The 15,401-nt window shown below is 42.5% G+C and overlaps 1 protein-coding gene across 1 annotated transcript in view; it reads left to right on the top strand.

Annotated features, from left to right (window-relative positions):
- The first annotated feature begins 8,678 nt into the window (after nucleotides 1-8,678).
- Nucleotides 8,679-15,401, top strand: part of LOC124157985 (putative glycerol kinase 5) — a 203,967-nt gene continuing 197,244 nt past the window's right edge. The window contains exon 1 of the mRNA XM_046533119.1: nucleotides 8,679-9,581. Within this exon, the coding sequence (XP_046389075.1) occupies nucleotides 9,429-9,581 (153 nt within the window). The 5' untranslated portion in view covers nucleotides 8,679-9,428. The remainder of the gene's footprint in view (nucleotides 9,582-15,401) is intronic.

Genomic DNA, 15,401 nt, shown 5'->3' with positions numbered 1-15,401 from the left:
ATTGAGTATTAAATGCATATTTGATGTGGTCTCCTAGAGGGCGTCGGATACCGAGAATAACGCCGACCCTAACTATTCTTAGAATCTATTCCATCCCCATGGAAACATGGGGTGCACTCGTCAAATACAAAGGATTAGATTAATCTTGCAATCTCCGAAAAATTTAACTGCAATATCTTCATTGCTCGCGTATATTTACTGTTCCAAAAGTAAACGTGCCTAAGCTAAAAAATGTAAAAAAAACAATCGCTATTTTAAAAATTACTCCGGTGCTTTTTTCAGCCAGTTGAGATATTATTCATGCAAAAGTGTACAGTTGCATACGCTAAGTCACTCATTATATCATTACATCGTATCTGTTTCATATTGGAGGCGTTGCGGCTCAATTTCTTTCGAGTCAAAAGGCGTTTATGTCACAATTAAGGTCACATTAGCATTTTCTTCGTGATTCTTTCGCCGCATCATGCCTTGCATGTTTTATTTCGTCCTATTACGTTATTTTTTAGGTGCTCACTGATTTCCACGATTCATCGTGAGGAATGTCACACACCATTCGCCATTCTCTTTGCGAACACCTCTGTCTCATCCTTGGCCTGCCGCGGGGTCTTACACAAAAAGATTCCCGTCGTAACCACCAGACAATCCCACTTCGTGTGAAGCGTGACCTTTGTCTCACCGGTGGCGACAAAGCACAGTCATGAGGCCTGCTTGACACGTGCATGAAAGGTAAATAGGGTGGTTGGTTTCCTATTATTTTTTTATTGCCTAAATCGAAAGATCTCCTGGAGTACGTATTTCACACTTTTAGATTTTTAAATGACGATATCTATTTGTCGCGATTAAATGAAAAGTGAAAAATTTCAAGCGCGCGAAAACGCGACGGCTAAGTATGAATGCTGGGTAAACTCTATATGTGACGTCGTTCTGGTTCCCGCTGTCGCAGTGTGAGGTGACCTTGGGGCGAAGCTTAGAGCGCTGATACGACGCAGGATGCTTGCAGGTAGCAGGGTACCCTACTAGCTGGTAGCGCTTGGCTTAAATAATGATTATTAATACCTTATCAAACGAAGGAAACCGATCCTAGCCAGTTTTAATAGGTGATTATTAGGACATGTTTTCCTGAGCTCTCTGCCTCATGCATGCATTGGTAATCTCAGACGATGTAAAACTCCTATCTACTCGTATAGAAACTAGGTCCCTGTGACGCCACGTGGAATTGCATCGCATGGGCGCCAATCTGGCCTTTTTCAAATGCGGTTAAAATTGACCATTGCCATTCGTCTGAACTGGGATTTCTAAAACCAAATAATTTGCGTATTATGAATACACTAATGGTGGGTAACGAATCGCAATCAATGCATTTCGTTTTCTTTGATGAAGGAAAGTACCCTATTAAACCCCCTGAAAGATATTTAAGGTCTTTACATTACAAATCTTACGGAGCTTAGAATATTCACGTGATGAGGACCACTGAAAATAGATAGCGTACGGGAATTTCAATGACTTAGTACTGGAGCAAAAAAGATGGCATTTCCTCCAGCATAGGAACTTCTGAGGTGAAAATACCAGTTACGTTTTCGGGAATCTCGGCGTAGGTTAATTACGTCATTTAGTGAATATCAGATATTTAATGCGTTCGATACTATATTTTAGTGGAGCATTTATGAAAGCATGATATTACTTATTGTATTTGGTGGATCTGTGATCTGGAAAATAATCAAAATATCAGAAAATAAGCTAATACTCTTCGAAAACAAAATTCTACGTACTCTTCTTTGCCCAATGTGTGACCAAGGCACCTGTAGGATAAAGGCCAACATAGAAGTAAGGGTTCTTTACAAAGATATCAGACCATCTTGATAATGGGCCGGTAGACTTTTTGCACTCCATTTGAATACAGAGGATACAATCTATGATGGGCCAATAATAGTATGTAGAGTTTTGTTTTCGATGACTATGAGCTTCTTTCTTGATTTTCTGATTAGTTTTAAGATGGCAGATCCATCAAATACAATAGTTAATATCATACATTCAAACACACTAATGGTATTCTTAGGAGAGAGTTCAATAAAGTAGCTTTTATATCTTGTCGCACGCTTTATTTTAAGCGCCAATTCAATTTAATTAACGATATTTATGTAGTAGGGTAAGGATAAGTATTATTAAGGCGGAAATTAAGGCTATTACTTCCACAGAAAAATAAAAACGATCGCGGCTTCGTACAGGGTTCTTATGGCGGAGTCCGAGAATTCACACAAATAGGGGATCGGGTTGGTGTGGTTGCTAGAGTGTTGGCTTCCCACCCGGTGGGCTCGGGTTCAAATCCCGGCAGTGGCAGAGAATTTTCAGAGACTGCCCGATCCCTGCTTGAATATTGTGTGGAGGACATTTCAAGCGCAACACTCCATCCGTCGGATGGGACGTTAAGCCGTGATCCCCTTGGCCCCTTTCGTTAATAGCAGGCTAATGCCGACGCCGGGTTTCTCTCCACCCTTCCTTACCTACCCCTTCCATCATGGCGCAAATGGCCTCAGATGTCGGTCGTCTCCTCCAAATAACATCATAAAAATATACAATTCGCATGTCTTATTTAATGGGTAACTTCTATTTCGTTTTAAACACCAATTAACCACTTATATGCCACTTAAGTTAGTCAAGGTAAGTAGACCATTCATTCCGGCGAAAACCTTTCGGAAACACGACAGTTTGTTGAGTAAATAGCTGCGTTGTAATCATAGCTGTGACGAAAATTTTCAGACTTTGACCGCATTCAGTAAACATACACTAAAGATACAAAAAAATCTGAAAGGCGAGAAAAATACTCATCCAAATAAGAAGATATCAATGAGAAAAAGTTACAAAACAAAGTTTTTTTTTTCAGAGATAGGTTGCATGGAATTCGACCTCTGGGAGATCGCGTGGTAAAAATCGTCCAAGTGGAGACAAATATAGCTCTTCTCTCAAAAAATCAAGTATATTTCTCTAATCTTTGGTGGAATTATTTTTCAACGGTGAAATCGTCGAATAAAATAATTGTCGCCCTTGAAGATGAGAGATCTCTTGAATGGATTCGCTGCAATTTAAACGCGCCGCGGTGACAAAATAGTCACTAAACTTTCGCGGACTGCATTAAATATTTAAAAAGAAATGCAATAAAAACTGAAATATTTTAATAAAACCAGCGATAAAATTATTAATTCGGTAAAGATTGAAATCAAATAAAAATTGGAAATTTCTGCGACTCAAAAATATTCATCGTCGACATTTCCTTTTCACCGACGATGATATAGGGTAGAATCCTGCATCAAAGAAAACGAAAGACATTGATTGCGATTTTTTACCCAATATTAGTGTATTCATAATATACAAATTATTTGGCTTTAGAAATCCCAATATAGACGAATATTAATGGTCGATTTTAACCTCATTTGAAAAAGGCCAGATTGGCGCCTATGCGATGCCACTCCACGGAACGTCACAGGGACCTAGATTCTATACGAGTAGTCCGGAGTTTTACATCGTCTGAGATTACCAATGCATGCATGAGGCACAGACTACAGGGAAACATCTCTTAATAATCACCTATTAAAACTGCCTATGGTCGGAAAGTTTTCCTCGTTTGATAAGGTATTAATAATCCTTATTTAAGCCAAGCGCTACCAGCTAGCAGGGCACTCTACTACCTGCTAGCATCCTGCGTCGTGTCAGCGCTCAAAGCCTCGCCCCAAGGTCACCTCACTTGCGACCGCGGGAACCAGAACGACGTCACACGGAGTTTTCCCAGCATTTATACTTAGCCGTCACGTTTTCGCGCGCTTGAAAATTTTCACTTTTCATTTAGTCGCGGAAAATAGATATCGTCATTCAAAAGTCTAAAAGCGTGAAATGCGTACTCCAGGAGTAATAATCTTTCGATTCAGGCAATAATAAAATAATAGGAAACCACCCTATTCACTATGAAGAAAACATTTGGCTCAGGGGGAATTCGATCCCGGATCGCCGGGTAGGTTTTACATCAGTTGCACCACCATTGAAGAGGTTTATTATCCGAAAACGGCTTAGTAAACACGACCTAAGTCTCCTGATAAATCGTTTAAACTCTCGTGGGAGATCGTCATGATAGTTAAAAACTATTTGGGTTGTGTCGCCGCGTCAATTTTTGGGTGGCCCCAACGTTTCTCTTCCGATGCTGGTCGCTTTTTCAAGGGAATCTGGTTAGGCAGGAAATTTTATTCATACTATCGGTTTCGGGGTAATAGGAGCGAGAGATTGAAGGAGTCGGTTGTTAAGGTGGCCATTTTCCGTGATTACGGGTTGCCAAGTACGGCTTATTTTGAGGCCGGAGTCCCCTGCGAAAGTTGTTCTTCTCCTCTTTCGTTATTTAAATGGCTTCTCCGACGAGCCTCTGTTTAAAACCTTTTACTTTGGCGATAATTATTGTTTGTTAAAGTTCGATTGCGTGGCTCTTCACTACCGCGTATTTAATAGGGTGGTTTCCTTCATCAAAGAAAACGAAATGCATTGATTACGATTCCTTACCCACCATTCGTGTATTCATAATATACAAATTATTTGGTTTTAGAAATACCGGTTTAGACGAATGGCAATGGTCAATTTTATCCTCATTTGAAAAAAGCCAGATTGGCGCTCATGCGATGCCACTCCACGTGACGTCACAGGTACCTAGTTTCTATAGGAGTTGATAGGAATTTTACATTGTCTGAGATTACCAATGCATGCATGAGGCACAGATCTCAGGGAAACATATCTTAATAATCAATCACCTATTAAAACTGCCTGAGGTCGGAAAGTTTTCCTCGTTTGATAAGGTATTAATAATCCTTATTTAAGCCAAGCGCTACCTGCCTGCAGGGTACTCTGCTACCTGCTAGCAGCCTGCGTCGTATCAGTGCTCAAGCCTCGCCCCAAGGTCACCTCACACGCCGACAGCTGGAACCAGAATGACGTCACACGGACTTTTCCCAGCATTCCTACTTAGCCGTCGCGTTTTCGCGCGCTTGAAATTTTTCACTTTTCGTTTAATCGCGAAAAATAGATATCGTCATTCGAAAATTAAGAGCGTGAAATGAAAAATGAAAAAGAGTAATAATCTTTCGATTTAGACAATAAAAAAATAATAGGAAACCACCCTATTACTCTCTGGAGCTCCCGTCGGCGTGTTTTAAATCATCTGCCCGATTATATCGGCTAAACAGCATTGAGCAAAAAATAGGTCGATCATCAATCGCTTAGATTTTCGGTTTTGTCCAATCGATCATCTCAACTACCGGTCAATATCTGATGGTTTTAACCCTGGGTTGGCTAAATGATGACATTTTGTTAGTTCAGAAAATTTTAAGTTTGTTTTAAAAAGAAATAGAATAATTTGTACGTTATGAAGTCACAGAGAAATGAAATAATTGCTATATTGTTCAGTTTTTATTATTCTTTAATCGATTAAAATTAGCTCCTGTAATGATTTCGTTAGTATGATGGTAATTAAAAAATGGCTCCATTAAACTTTTACAGTTCCATGTAATGATATAATTGCCTATAGTAGGGCCATAAAAAAATACTCGCTTTCATGAGTAGCAATATCAAATATGGCAGTGTCGAGGTATGGTCAACGCATTAGTATAACCAGAGTAAAACCTAACTAATTGTATTCTGCGGCGGTAATCAGTTACCATGAAAATAGGTTCTGGACTTTCGCTCAATAATTTTAACGAGTAGATTCAATTTTGTCAGCCTTGTATCTCAGAAAGTACTCTGTTCAGTTTTAGTTTAATTAACCGCAGAAAAAATAATTCTGAATTACTCCTCATGTATCTACTGCAGTTTCTTTCTATGACGACACTAACTCTACTTTATTATTTCTCTCAAAGAATTGATACCCGCAGTTAACTGTGATGATCAGTCATAATTCATTTGATCATTTCACTAACTCGAGTCCTATGGTTGCTCTCCATCTTTGAGTCCCCATTAATCAGAGACTAAGTCGTTCTCGTAAATTGATGATCCAACGATTATTTCGATTCGTTGATAATCACAAGACAAAATGATTGAATCACCCTGGTGACCTGATTCACATAAATCGAATCTCTGAAAAGGACGACTTCGCGCATCTCTGTTCTAAACTCACCCGAGGTCCTCATTAAATGTCGTTGAAATCCCTATTGCCCCGAGCAAGACGCGTTTCCTGCACTGCGCAAAACACACAATCCTTGAATAGATATTTGAGGCGCAAAAAAGTGCTTTCCAAAAAGCATCTCCTCAGAGTGCCTCTTAAAGTGTTTGTCATGTCAAGCTACTGTATATAAGCACGTCATGTGTGAATTTGTTTGTTTGCGGCCGGCAAACGTCGTTATGGCGAGCGACAATGGGCTTGTTTACACGCCCTCGCAGGAAGTTTATCGCGGCACATATGCATTGATCGATGCGGGAAGACATCACAACCGGAATGCAAGAGCGGTGTGCGAATGAATCTGGCGATCTGGGGCGAATTTTAAGGAGAGGCCGGCTGGGACCCAAGCACTGTGAGATCAGGTAGGTCAGTTCGCTCCCGCCCGCCCTCACAAACGGCCCGAGTAAACACGGTAACAATGGCGCTTCTTCAAACGGCGGATTTTCAGTAGGATTATCACCAAATTTAAGATTTTTCCCATATATTGCATTCTAAACAATCCTAGATATGAACGAAAGCGTTGCGACAATAATTAAACTAATTGCATAAGTGGTACTTATCATAATGAGGGAATGGTACTTCGTTTACATCGGCACCCATAATAGATCACTACACAGTGGCGCAGCGAGGGGGGGGGGGTTTCGGGGGTTGAACCCCCCCCCCCCCAGACCTCAGAGAAATTATAAGTTTTATCGATTTTACTTTATTGGATTGATATTACTGACAGAATAGTGTAAGGATTATTAAAATATTCTTCAGAAAGCCGTAAAACTCACCATTTTGAACCATTTATCTTAAAACTCCGGGATTTATTAATCTCGCACCTACCGCTTATCCTGGTGGGTATTCGATACCCCTACACACTTTGGTATTAGTTGCACCTAACCCCCCCCCCCCCTCAGCCTTAATTCCTAGCTGCGCCCCTGTCACTACATACGATTGAATCAACAAGCTGCTAATCATTTTAGACAACATATGAATCAACTACATGCCATTATTTTATGCAATAATTCGTACTTATAAGTTATATAAAATCCGAGTGAATGTATATCGAAATATTGATGTAAGCGGGTCAGATTTTGCTGAGATGAATTGGGTCGGGGCATGATGTTTGTATAATGACTCTATTTTATCGGTGTATCCTCGAATAATCATTTTCTCAATTCGAGATGATTTCGTTCCCTCTGACGGCACCGGAAGTGCACATTTACTCTTATTTTATTTCGTGTTGCTGAACCGCTTGTTGATTCGATTTGGTAAAAAACCGACGATAACCATTGGCCATTCCGTAAAACTCGATTGTTACTGAATTTCGTTCTCAGTTCCATTCTGAAAGTAAAGCTATTTACTTCACAGAATTAATTATTATACAAGTACCGAGGAAGAAATTGGAACTGTAGGTTGTCATCAAGAACCTTTATAATGACACATCATACGTAGCAACTTAGAAAACGTCGCATAATTACACAGCACCTCGATTATGGTTTTGAATCCCGAAAGTTGATTCGGTGTATTTTTTTCTGTAGAGTGCGGAATGAAATAGAGCTTTACTTTTACGTTTCTTTGGAATTTTACATTAAGGAACGGAAGATAGGAGTTTCTTACACCATTATGCCGAGCACCCGCTACACCTTGGGTAGAAGCCAATTTGTTTGGCACTACAATGATAAGTCACTCTGGCAATTAAATGGCTCCACATTCTTATTAAATCAAGGGACAACTTGCTCCTCGATTCTATTTCTGCTTAATTAATCAAGTATTTCGTATTTTAAAAAGTTGTAAGATTAGCCGGTAGCTAAACAAAATGCAAAAAAATCACAGCTATTATCCGTCTTAGGTCGGAGTTTCTTCCTATGCTGGTCGTGACCCTTTTGAGGATCGTCCAATCCTTTGTCAAGGGTCACCCGAACTCATCCTAAAACGAATCACATTAATTTTGGATACCACAGTACGTAGAACTGCATAAAAAGAGTCCCAGTATTCGGAAGGTTGAGAGCCATTGGACTTAAAACAAGGGCAAAATCGTTGAAAATAACCACGCTCCATTAAAATCGTGTTGAAAACGGTAATCATGGGATCTATTTACGCGAATTCCGTGCTTTTCATTTCTCTTGTTGCATTCTAATAGGTCAAATAGGTTGCACTCTAATAATGTTGGTCGCAGAACTATTAGTAATCGTATAATCGGGCACCCGGAAGCTAGGCTACTACAACACCACTGAGGCTTCGCCACAGCGACAGCCGGCGGTCATTGAACGGGGCACAGGAGGCTATCTCAGATTTCGTCCGGAGCCACAACTCGTCTCGCTTAGAAGTTGTGCGAACAGCTCCAGATGAAAAGGCGAAAAAAAACAACAAACCGGTCCTTTGGCCCCACACCCTCCCTTCCCCTCAACTGGTGGTGGTGTAATCTCGCGCACTTGAGCCGCGCAGCGCGAAGGACGGAGTTCACGGCCTTGCGAGCACCCACCCCACCTTATCTCGCCCCCCACCCCTCCACTCACAGCGCGGATAGACTCCCTTCGCTAGCCACACGAGGGCGTACGCCTCCCACAGTCCACAGAGCAGCCGGCTCCCACACAACACTCCAGCGCTCTACACACTCGAGTTGGGAGTCAAACAGAAGGCGTCTCGTCCCACTGCTCGACGAAGCCGCTACCTGGATCAACAGCGTGCGCCGATAAGTATTCATTCATATGCGGTGAAGATGGAAGTTACATAGTCAATCCGCCGCGCGTCAAAACGGATCCAGAAATCCGCCACTCTCAACAGTTACCACCAAAAACCTCCATCAACGGCGCCTAGAGAGATTCATTGGCGCGCGGTGCACGTAAAAATTTAGCAGTCAAACCGAAAGCTGCCACTCCTCTTCCGGTCGGACTCCTCTCCGGCTACCCTCAACTGTTTTCCTCGCCGCCCTAAACCTGAGGCGCGCGTCCAGCGTTGAGCAGCCGGCCCCTCGACTGGCTCCCTTCCCGCACACTTCCAGTCCCGAAACGCGCAACAATAATAGCACGCGCAGTGACGGTGGCGCAAGGCGCATGCGCGGGACCAACAATCGGAGGGGAGGCGGGTAGGGGAGAGGCGCGAAGCGAGGACGCCACGCGGAGGAACACGAACGAGGAGAAGGCAACTGAGGATACTTGTGGGCCTTTCCCGTTTTGCGGAAGGCCTTTGCAGCCAGCCCCGTGAGCGGCTGTGACAGACTGAAATTCGAGTGTTGTTGTGGGGGAGGGGTGGCGGCATGTCCCCTGGGAGGGGTCAGACGGCGGAGGGGGGTGGGGCGGACGACGCGCAGAGGCGGCGCCTGGTGGCGGCCCTCGACGTCGGGACGACCACGGTGCGCTGTCACGTGATCGACGAGGGAGGTAGCGCCGTCGGGAGGGCCGTGGAGAAGGTTAGTAGCTGCATCGTCTGCTTGCGTTTGTGTACACTGATGCGGTTGGCCACCCTCATTCCCCTGACGAATGAATGAATGAATGAAGGGGTGGGTGGGTGATGTCCTCGCGCCACTTGAACGACCGGAAGCGCCGTCTATAGCACAGCGCTAGCCACAACTGCGTCTCGCGCCGACGACGACGACGACGGCATTTGCCAACTTCAACTTCGCTGGTGGGATTGATGGTGAAAAAGGGCTTATATTGCTGATAATATCCATAATCGGCGGATTCATAAAATATATAGTTTCTAATCTAAGCTGAGGGAACAATATTCTGAGTGTAGGGTCCTTATTTCATGTGATAACTAAGGTTGCGGGTTCGATTCCAACGTGGGTAGGCTGCGCTTATCCAAGTAATGGTTTTTGTGATCGTCCAACGTTGTTATTTGTTAGATTTCCCTGTTGCAGAAGACATAAATGCGCTGTTTTCGGGGTGGTGAAGATGAATGAAAAAGAAAATTATCAAGAGTGCGATGGATGCGGTATCAAGGCTGTAGACATCGAAAAATTCGGCTGTGAGTGTTTATTTGAAGAGGGGGTAGTTCGGGGTAGTTCAATTGGAGGGGGTGCAATTGAGACCATATCTTGCCAGTCTAACGAAAGGGGGGGTGCTTGAAGCCCCTATTTCCCCCTCCTCCACCCTCTCGCCTTGGTTTGGATGTCAATCAACTGAAATGAGTCCAAGTCTTACGAGTAAGATTTCGCTTAAAGTCTTCGTAGCAATAAGAGAGCAATTCCAGTGGCATCAACATACGTAGTGTTGAGTTCATGGGCGTACCCGGCGAGGGGCAGGAGGGGGCAGATGCCCCCCCCCCCCCTATAAGCAAAAATTGCAAATGTCTTTAAGTAAAACAATATTTTTTTCGAGAAAATAATTTTAAAAACTAATAAAGAGCTGTTACATTTTCCTTAAAATGTTGGTTTCATTCACCTTTTCCATACTTAAATCTTCCCTACAACTTAAACAACCATAGTTTTGATCCTGGGTTCGCCCTTTGTTGAGTTCAGAAGATTATAGGTTATACAGAGCAGAACTCCATCTACAAATGAGCTTCAGTTATATCCACCCCCCTGATTTGAAGAAAAATTTCATTGCACTTCCCGACTATCAGGTTGATGCAATATGGGTTAACGTCGACACTGCATTATGATTGTTGGCATCTTAAAACGAGGGGCCGGCCAAATTTCCCAAACTAGGTGTGCCAAAGATACTTTTTCGTCAATTACTTTTAACGTAACACATTGCTATCCTCCACATGGGTGTTTGGCACAGTTCGAGTTTTCACCAAAATGCAATATACTACGTCATGGTTAAGGGGAAGAGGAACAACGCGTGTTCACACAGTATGAGCTTCCACCAAGGACAAATCGTGAGTTATATTTTACCATATCTACTATCCAAGATGGGGCACTGAGCAAGTTAAAGAGTACTTCTTTCGTCAGATTGAATGCTTGAGGCATCCATCACAAGTGCGCTCCCCTAGGTCAGCTACGTTGTCTTGAATGGCGCAAGAAGACAGTATCCTCAATCCGCACTGCAATGAATATTCTACGCTTTCAGAAGCGCGCTTTGTAACGACTCAATCCTCTTAAACTCTCCGGCAGACTGCATGGAAGATGCGAAGTGACTCTTAAGGAGCTTACTCTTGCCATTGATGGCGAAATCGTTCGTCCCATTCCTCAAATCTTTATCGATCCGAGTCGCGGAGGCTTCAAGCTTAAGAGCACTCCTGCTATGAAGAAAGAAGGCTTCCGCGAACTGAATGAGAAGCATCAGATCTTACGGGTTCTCACCCGCGTCTCCTCTAGTCATTGTAGACGACAGGGGCTAGGAGACCCCCCTCCCCCAAATTGTGGGAAATGAAGACGTAGGTTAGCAACGCAATCTAAATAATTTTAATAAATAAAACGGGAGGACATGGCCGCGGTTTGCAGGGATACTCCGTCCTAATGGTGTTAAGGGGAGATAAATTAAAGCATAGCATATGTTGGGTTGTGCTTATGTCTGCATCTACGACGTACCGCACAAATCACCACCAGAGTGTGTGGCACGTGGTGATTCAACTCCAGGCATGCAGCACTCATCCTAGCATTAGTAAAAAACGCGCACGTTCGCCTGACACAGGCCAAGCACACAGGACAACGACACCAGAAACTAATTGACCTCACCTAACATAGATCTCACCCCCGCCCCAAAGACATAATATATATTTGCCACGGATCAGATTTGTCAAAATCATTTCAGTTTTATCCTTACGGTCGAAGCGACCCTCGACCTGACTTATAAAACTTGGAAATTTTGAAAAAAAACAACTTTAAATCATGAATAAATAGCAATCGAGAGAACCTAACATACTAGCTGCTGCTATACTTACATCTTATATGTCTTCCGTTAGGCAATTACTGTTCATGAAGCTCCATTTGAAACCCAGAGCCTCGAAATCTACGACCAGAAGAGGGGTTTCGAACCCGAAACTTTCAGGTCCCCATGCGGTGATTTCGTGCCTTCTCCTCATCGTCGATGAACGCGCATCATCGCACGTGATCCGTGCGCTTGAACGGGGAGCTTTGATCGAGGCCACGATGGCGTGCAGCGCAACAATAGGGACCGTTCCTGCGGTAAACGAAGCCATTATTATGCCCAGGAAGTGATTGCGCATTGCGGAATAATCGAAGAATTTTTTTTTTATTTTTCGGGCGAAAGGAACTTCGGAGAAAATTTTCGTGTGCGAAGAAACGGAGCTTCCGAAACGCTGAAGTCGCAAGAGATAAGACGACCGACCATATACTTAATCTCAATTGCGCGCGGCATTCTGATTTCTTATCTCGAAGCGCATTCCCACGTTTTAACGAACGTAATAAGTCTTGACGACTCTCGACCACGTCCAGAGTGGAATGATCGTCCTTTGGGAGGGGAGATCTCGAATAGCGTCGCATGTCTTGGCGTCGTATTGGTGTAGTCGGCCAAAGATTTCAAAGCATGTCTGCGTGATCCGGACACAACGCTTTGGTTGCGTGACATGCGTTGGAATTTCGGTCAAACCTGCGCTTTCAGCTCAATGGTCGTGCATGGTGATAATGTTTAAAGAAGCCAGGGAAGAATCACGCTACTATTTGCGTGAAGAAGGGTTTCAATGTCAATAAAAAATTTTTACTGTCCTTTTTATGCTCGCGGAGATAGTGGAAGACGCGTATTGAAGCATGGCAACATCTCGAAGTCAACTTTAGGCCTAAGTTTTTAAAAAGGGGAAGGGCATTATAAAGTTTTATTTCGATATTTTGCGTTTTTCCTCCGCAGTATCTCGCCGGTTGAACTTAGAAATTGGAATAAAAGAGAAGGCGGGCGTGGGAGCCTAGTGAGTGGAGCGCTTGGCTACTGATCGAGTGGGTCCCGCGTTCAAATCTTCGTTGAAACTTCGACACCCCCGAACCAACTCGAAGAGTCCCAAGGAAAGGAACTGGCAACCCTACCCTGAATTTATGAAATGTAGCTTAGTCCGGCCCGAGCTCTACTCTTACCTACCCAACCAACCTTCGGGTTGTATCGAGAAGTATGTAATTGAAAAAGAATTTGAGAAGGTTCATACGAAACCTCATTGCAAAGAGGTAGTTATCACCAATGTACAGAAGGCTACATGCACGGGCGGATTATGGCCCAGAATTCGTTACTTTAAGCGGCTCCTTGTTGGTATGCAACTCCTTTCAGCGACAAAAGGTCTTAGGTAGACGACGCGTAGACAAGTGGCTTCATGTAGGCAAGTGGCAAGTGTATTCATCAATTATTTTTGATGATTGTATTTTTATTTTTTTATTTATTTTATTCTCAAACCACCGGATACAGCTCTTACTGGCCATTTTACACCGGGGTGTTCCACAAATGTAACAAGTAAACGTACACAAACGACCATGCCCTGGACCGGAGAAACCGACCCAGGCGGGACTCGAACCCGCGGCCTCTTATTTGGCAGGCGAGAACGTTACCCCGCCGCCACCGAGGCCGGTGAATTGAGCTATTATATATATATATTGAGCTTGTGGAATAAAAACTTTAATTGGAGGGCAACCATCTACATTAAGAGTTTTTTAATTTTGTCCAGAAATTACGGGGGCCCTCCGCTGAAATCCACCACTGGCAACATACCGGGAGTTGATGTATTTATTTATTGCAAAAAATACATAGAGAAGTATATTGTACATGCATGGGCAACTACCCATCAAAGATCAATAAAATATATGTACGTAACATTAAGAGAACCAAGTTATAAACAAAAATTATAATATAATACTTATTTATAAAAACGAGAATAATATACAAGGCAAACATAAGAAAGGAAAATAAAGCAAGGAGAGAAAATTGAGGGAAAAATTTTTAATATCGATGTAAAACTGTGCCTCGAATATTGTTTAAACTGCGTGACCTTCAAGGCAAATATATCAATGTCAGGGGTAAGTTCATTTCCTGCCTCAGAATTCTAACAATAGGGCTATGGTGCATATAATTGCGTGTATAAAATACTGTATCGCATAAATAATTGCTTCCAGTAGCATGAGATGGTGATCCTAAGGAAACTAATTCCAAAAGTTTTGAACTAGACACTTGCTTAACAATAGTGTCAATGAGCAAATTTACAACAGTGAAGGCAATTGGATTAAGTTTTCTCAGAGCCTTGAAGTGGAATGGAATTGATTTGAATGCTGGTCAAATATTTTGCAGCTACTTACAACAGAAATGATAGCTGCACTGTACTAATATGCTGCGATTCGAATCATAATTCCAATTCATGCATTGAACTAGTATCATATAACCGCAGCAAAATACCGTCCCTGCTTTGGTGATTAGCAGATGAATGTACTGCAAAAACGGACGAATTTCAAAGTCCTTTTATGAATTTCCTTCTGATTGTCCTTGGTTATCTGAATTTAGGATTACAAAGTCTCAGCACTTGGCAATCCCAATTATTCATTTGTTTTCTCCTCTCTTTAGCACAATGGCACCAATTGCTGCTGCCTTTAATAAGGAGCGGTAGAAACTTATAAAACGATTTCTTGGCTCGTGTTGATTCAGATAATTCTTCGGAGAAACGACTTACTCATCTTTATTGAGGTCACTCCTTATGTAATCCATTCTCTTTGCGCAGTTCAGCCGCGAAGCTATACCGAAGCTTTTCTATCCTTATGAAATAAATGTGGAGCGCTTTACTCAGCATTTACATAGACTCGCATCGTTTGAAGAAATCATGGCGATGTAGGAAAATATAGCATCTTCCTTCTCGCCTTCTTGATTTACTCAGCCATTAATGTACATATCAAGAGTAGTTTGTCAGTCTGGCTGATTAAAACATCATTCTTTGTCGACGTTTCGAAATTCAATGAATTCCATCTTCAGGGCTTCATAGTAAGAATCTTATGAGGGTCCAACTCCTACATTTCAACAAAATCGATACATTTTAAGAGGGATAATTACCCTAGGATTTGTTGTGGGTGCACCATTATTGCTACTTCATATTTGGATAAATCCTACGACGCATGTAGTGGGTAGAATAATAAAAAAATAGAATAATTATAAAAACATTAGCATGATATCTCGAGAAAACGCTGAAAGGGACCTCAAGGAGTTAACATGGAAACGACATTCAATTTTTTATCTGGCGACAGAACAGGTGGATGTCGATACTTAAAATTATTAATACCAATAGAAATCCTTGAATAAAAAAATTAGTAAACTTTAGGTCACGTTGGACTGCAGCATGCTTGCACTTAGCGGAAAGAGGATGCTTG

The sequence above is a fragment of the Ischnura elegans genome, chromosome 4 (assembly GCF_921293095.1).
Source record: "Ischnura elegans chromosome 4, ioIscEleg1.1, whole genome shotgun sequence".
Classification (NCBI taxonomy): Eukaryota; Metazoa; Arthropoda; class Insecta; order Odonata; family Coenagrionidae; genus Ischnura; species Ischnura elegans.
Note: the sequence above shows the minus strand (reverse complement) of the source record. Positions and strands in the feature narration are given on the sequence as shown.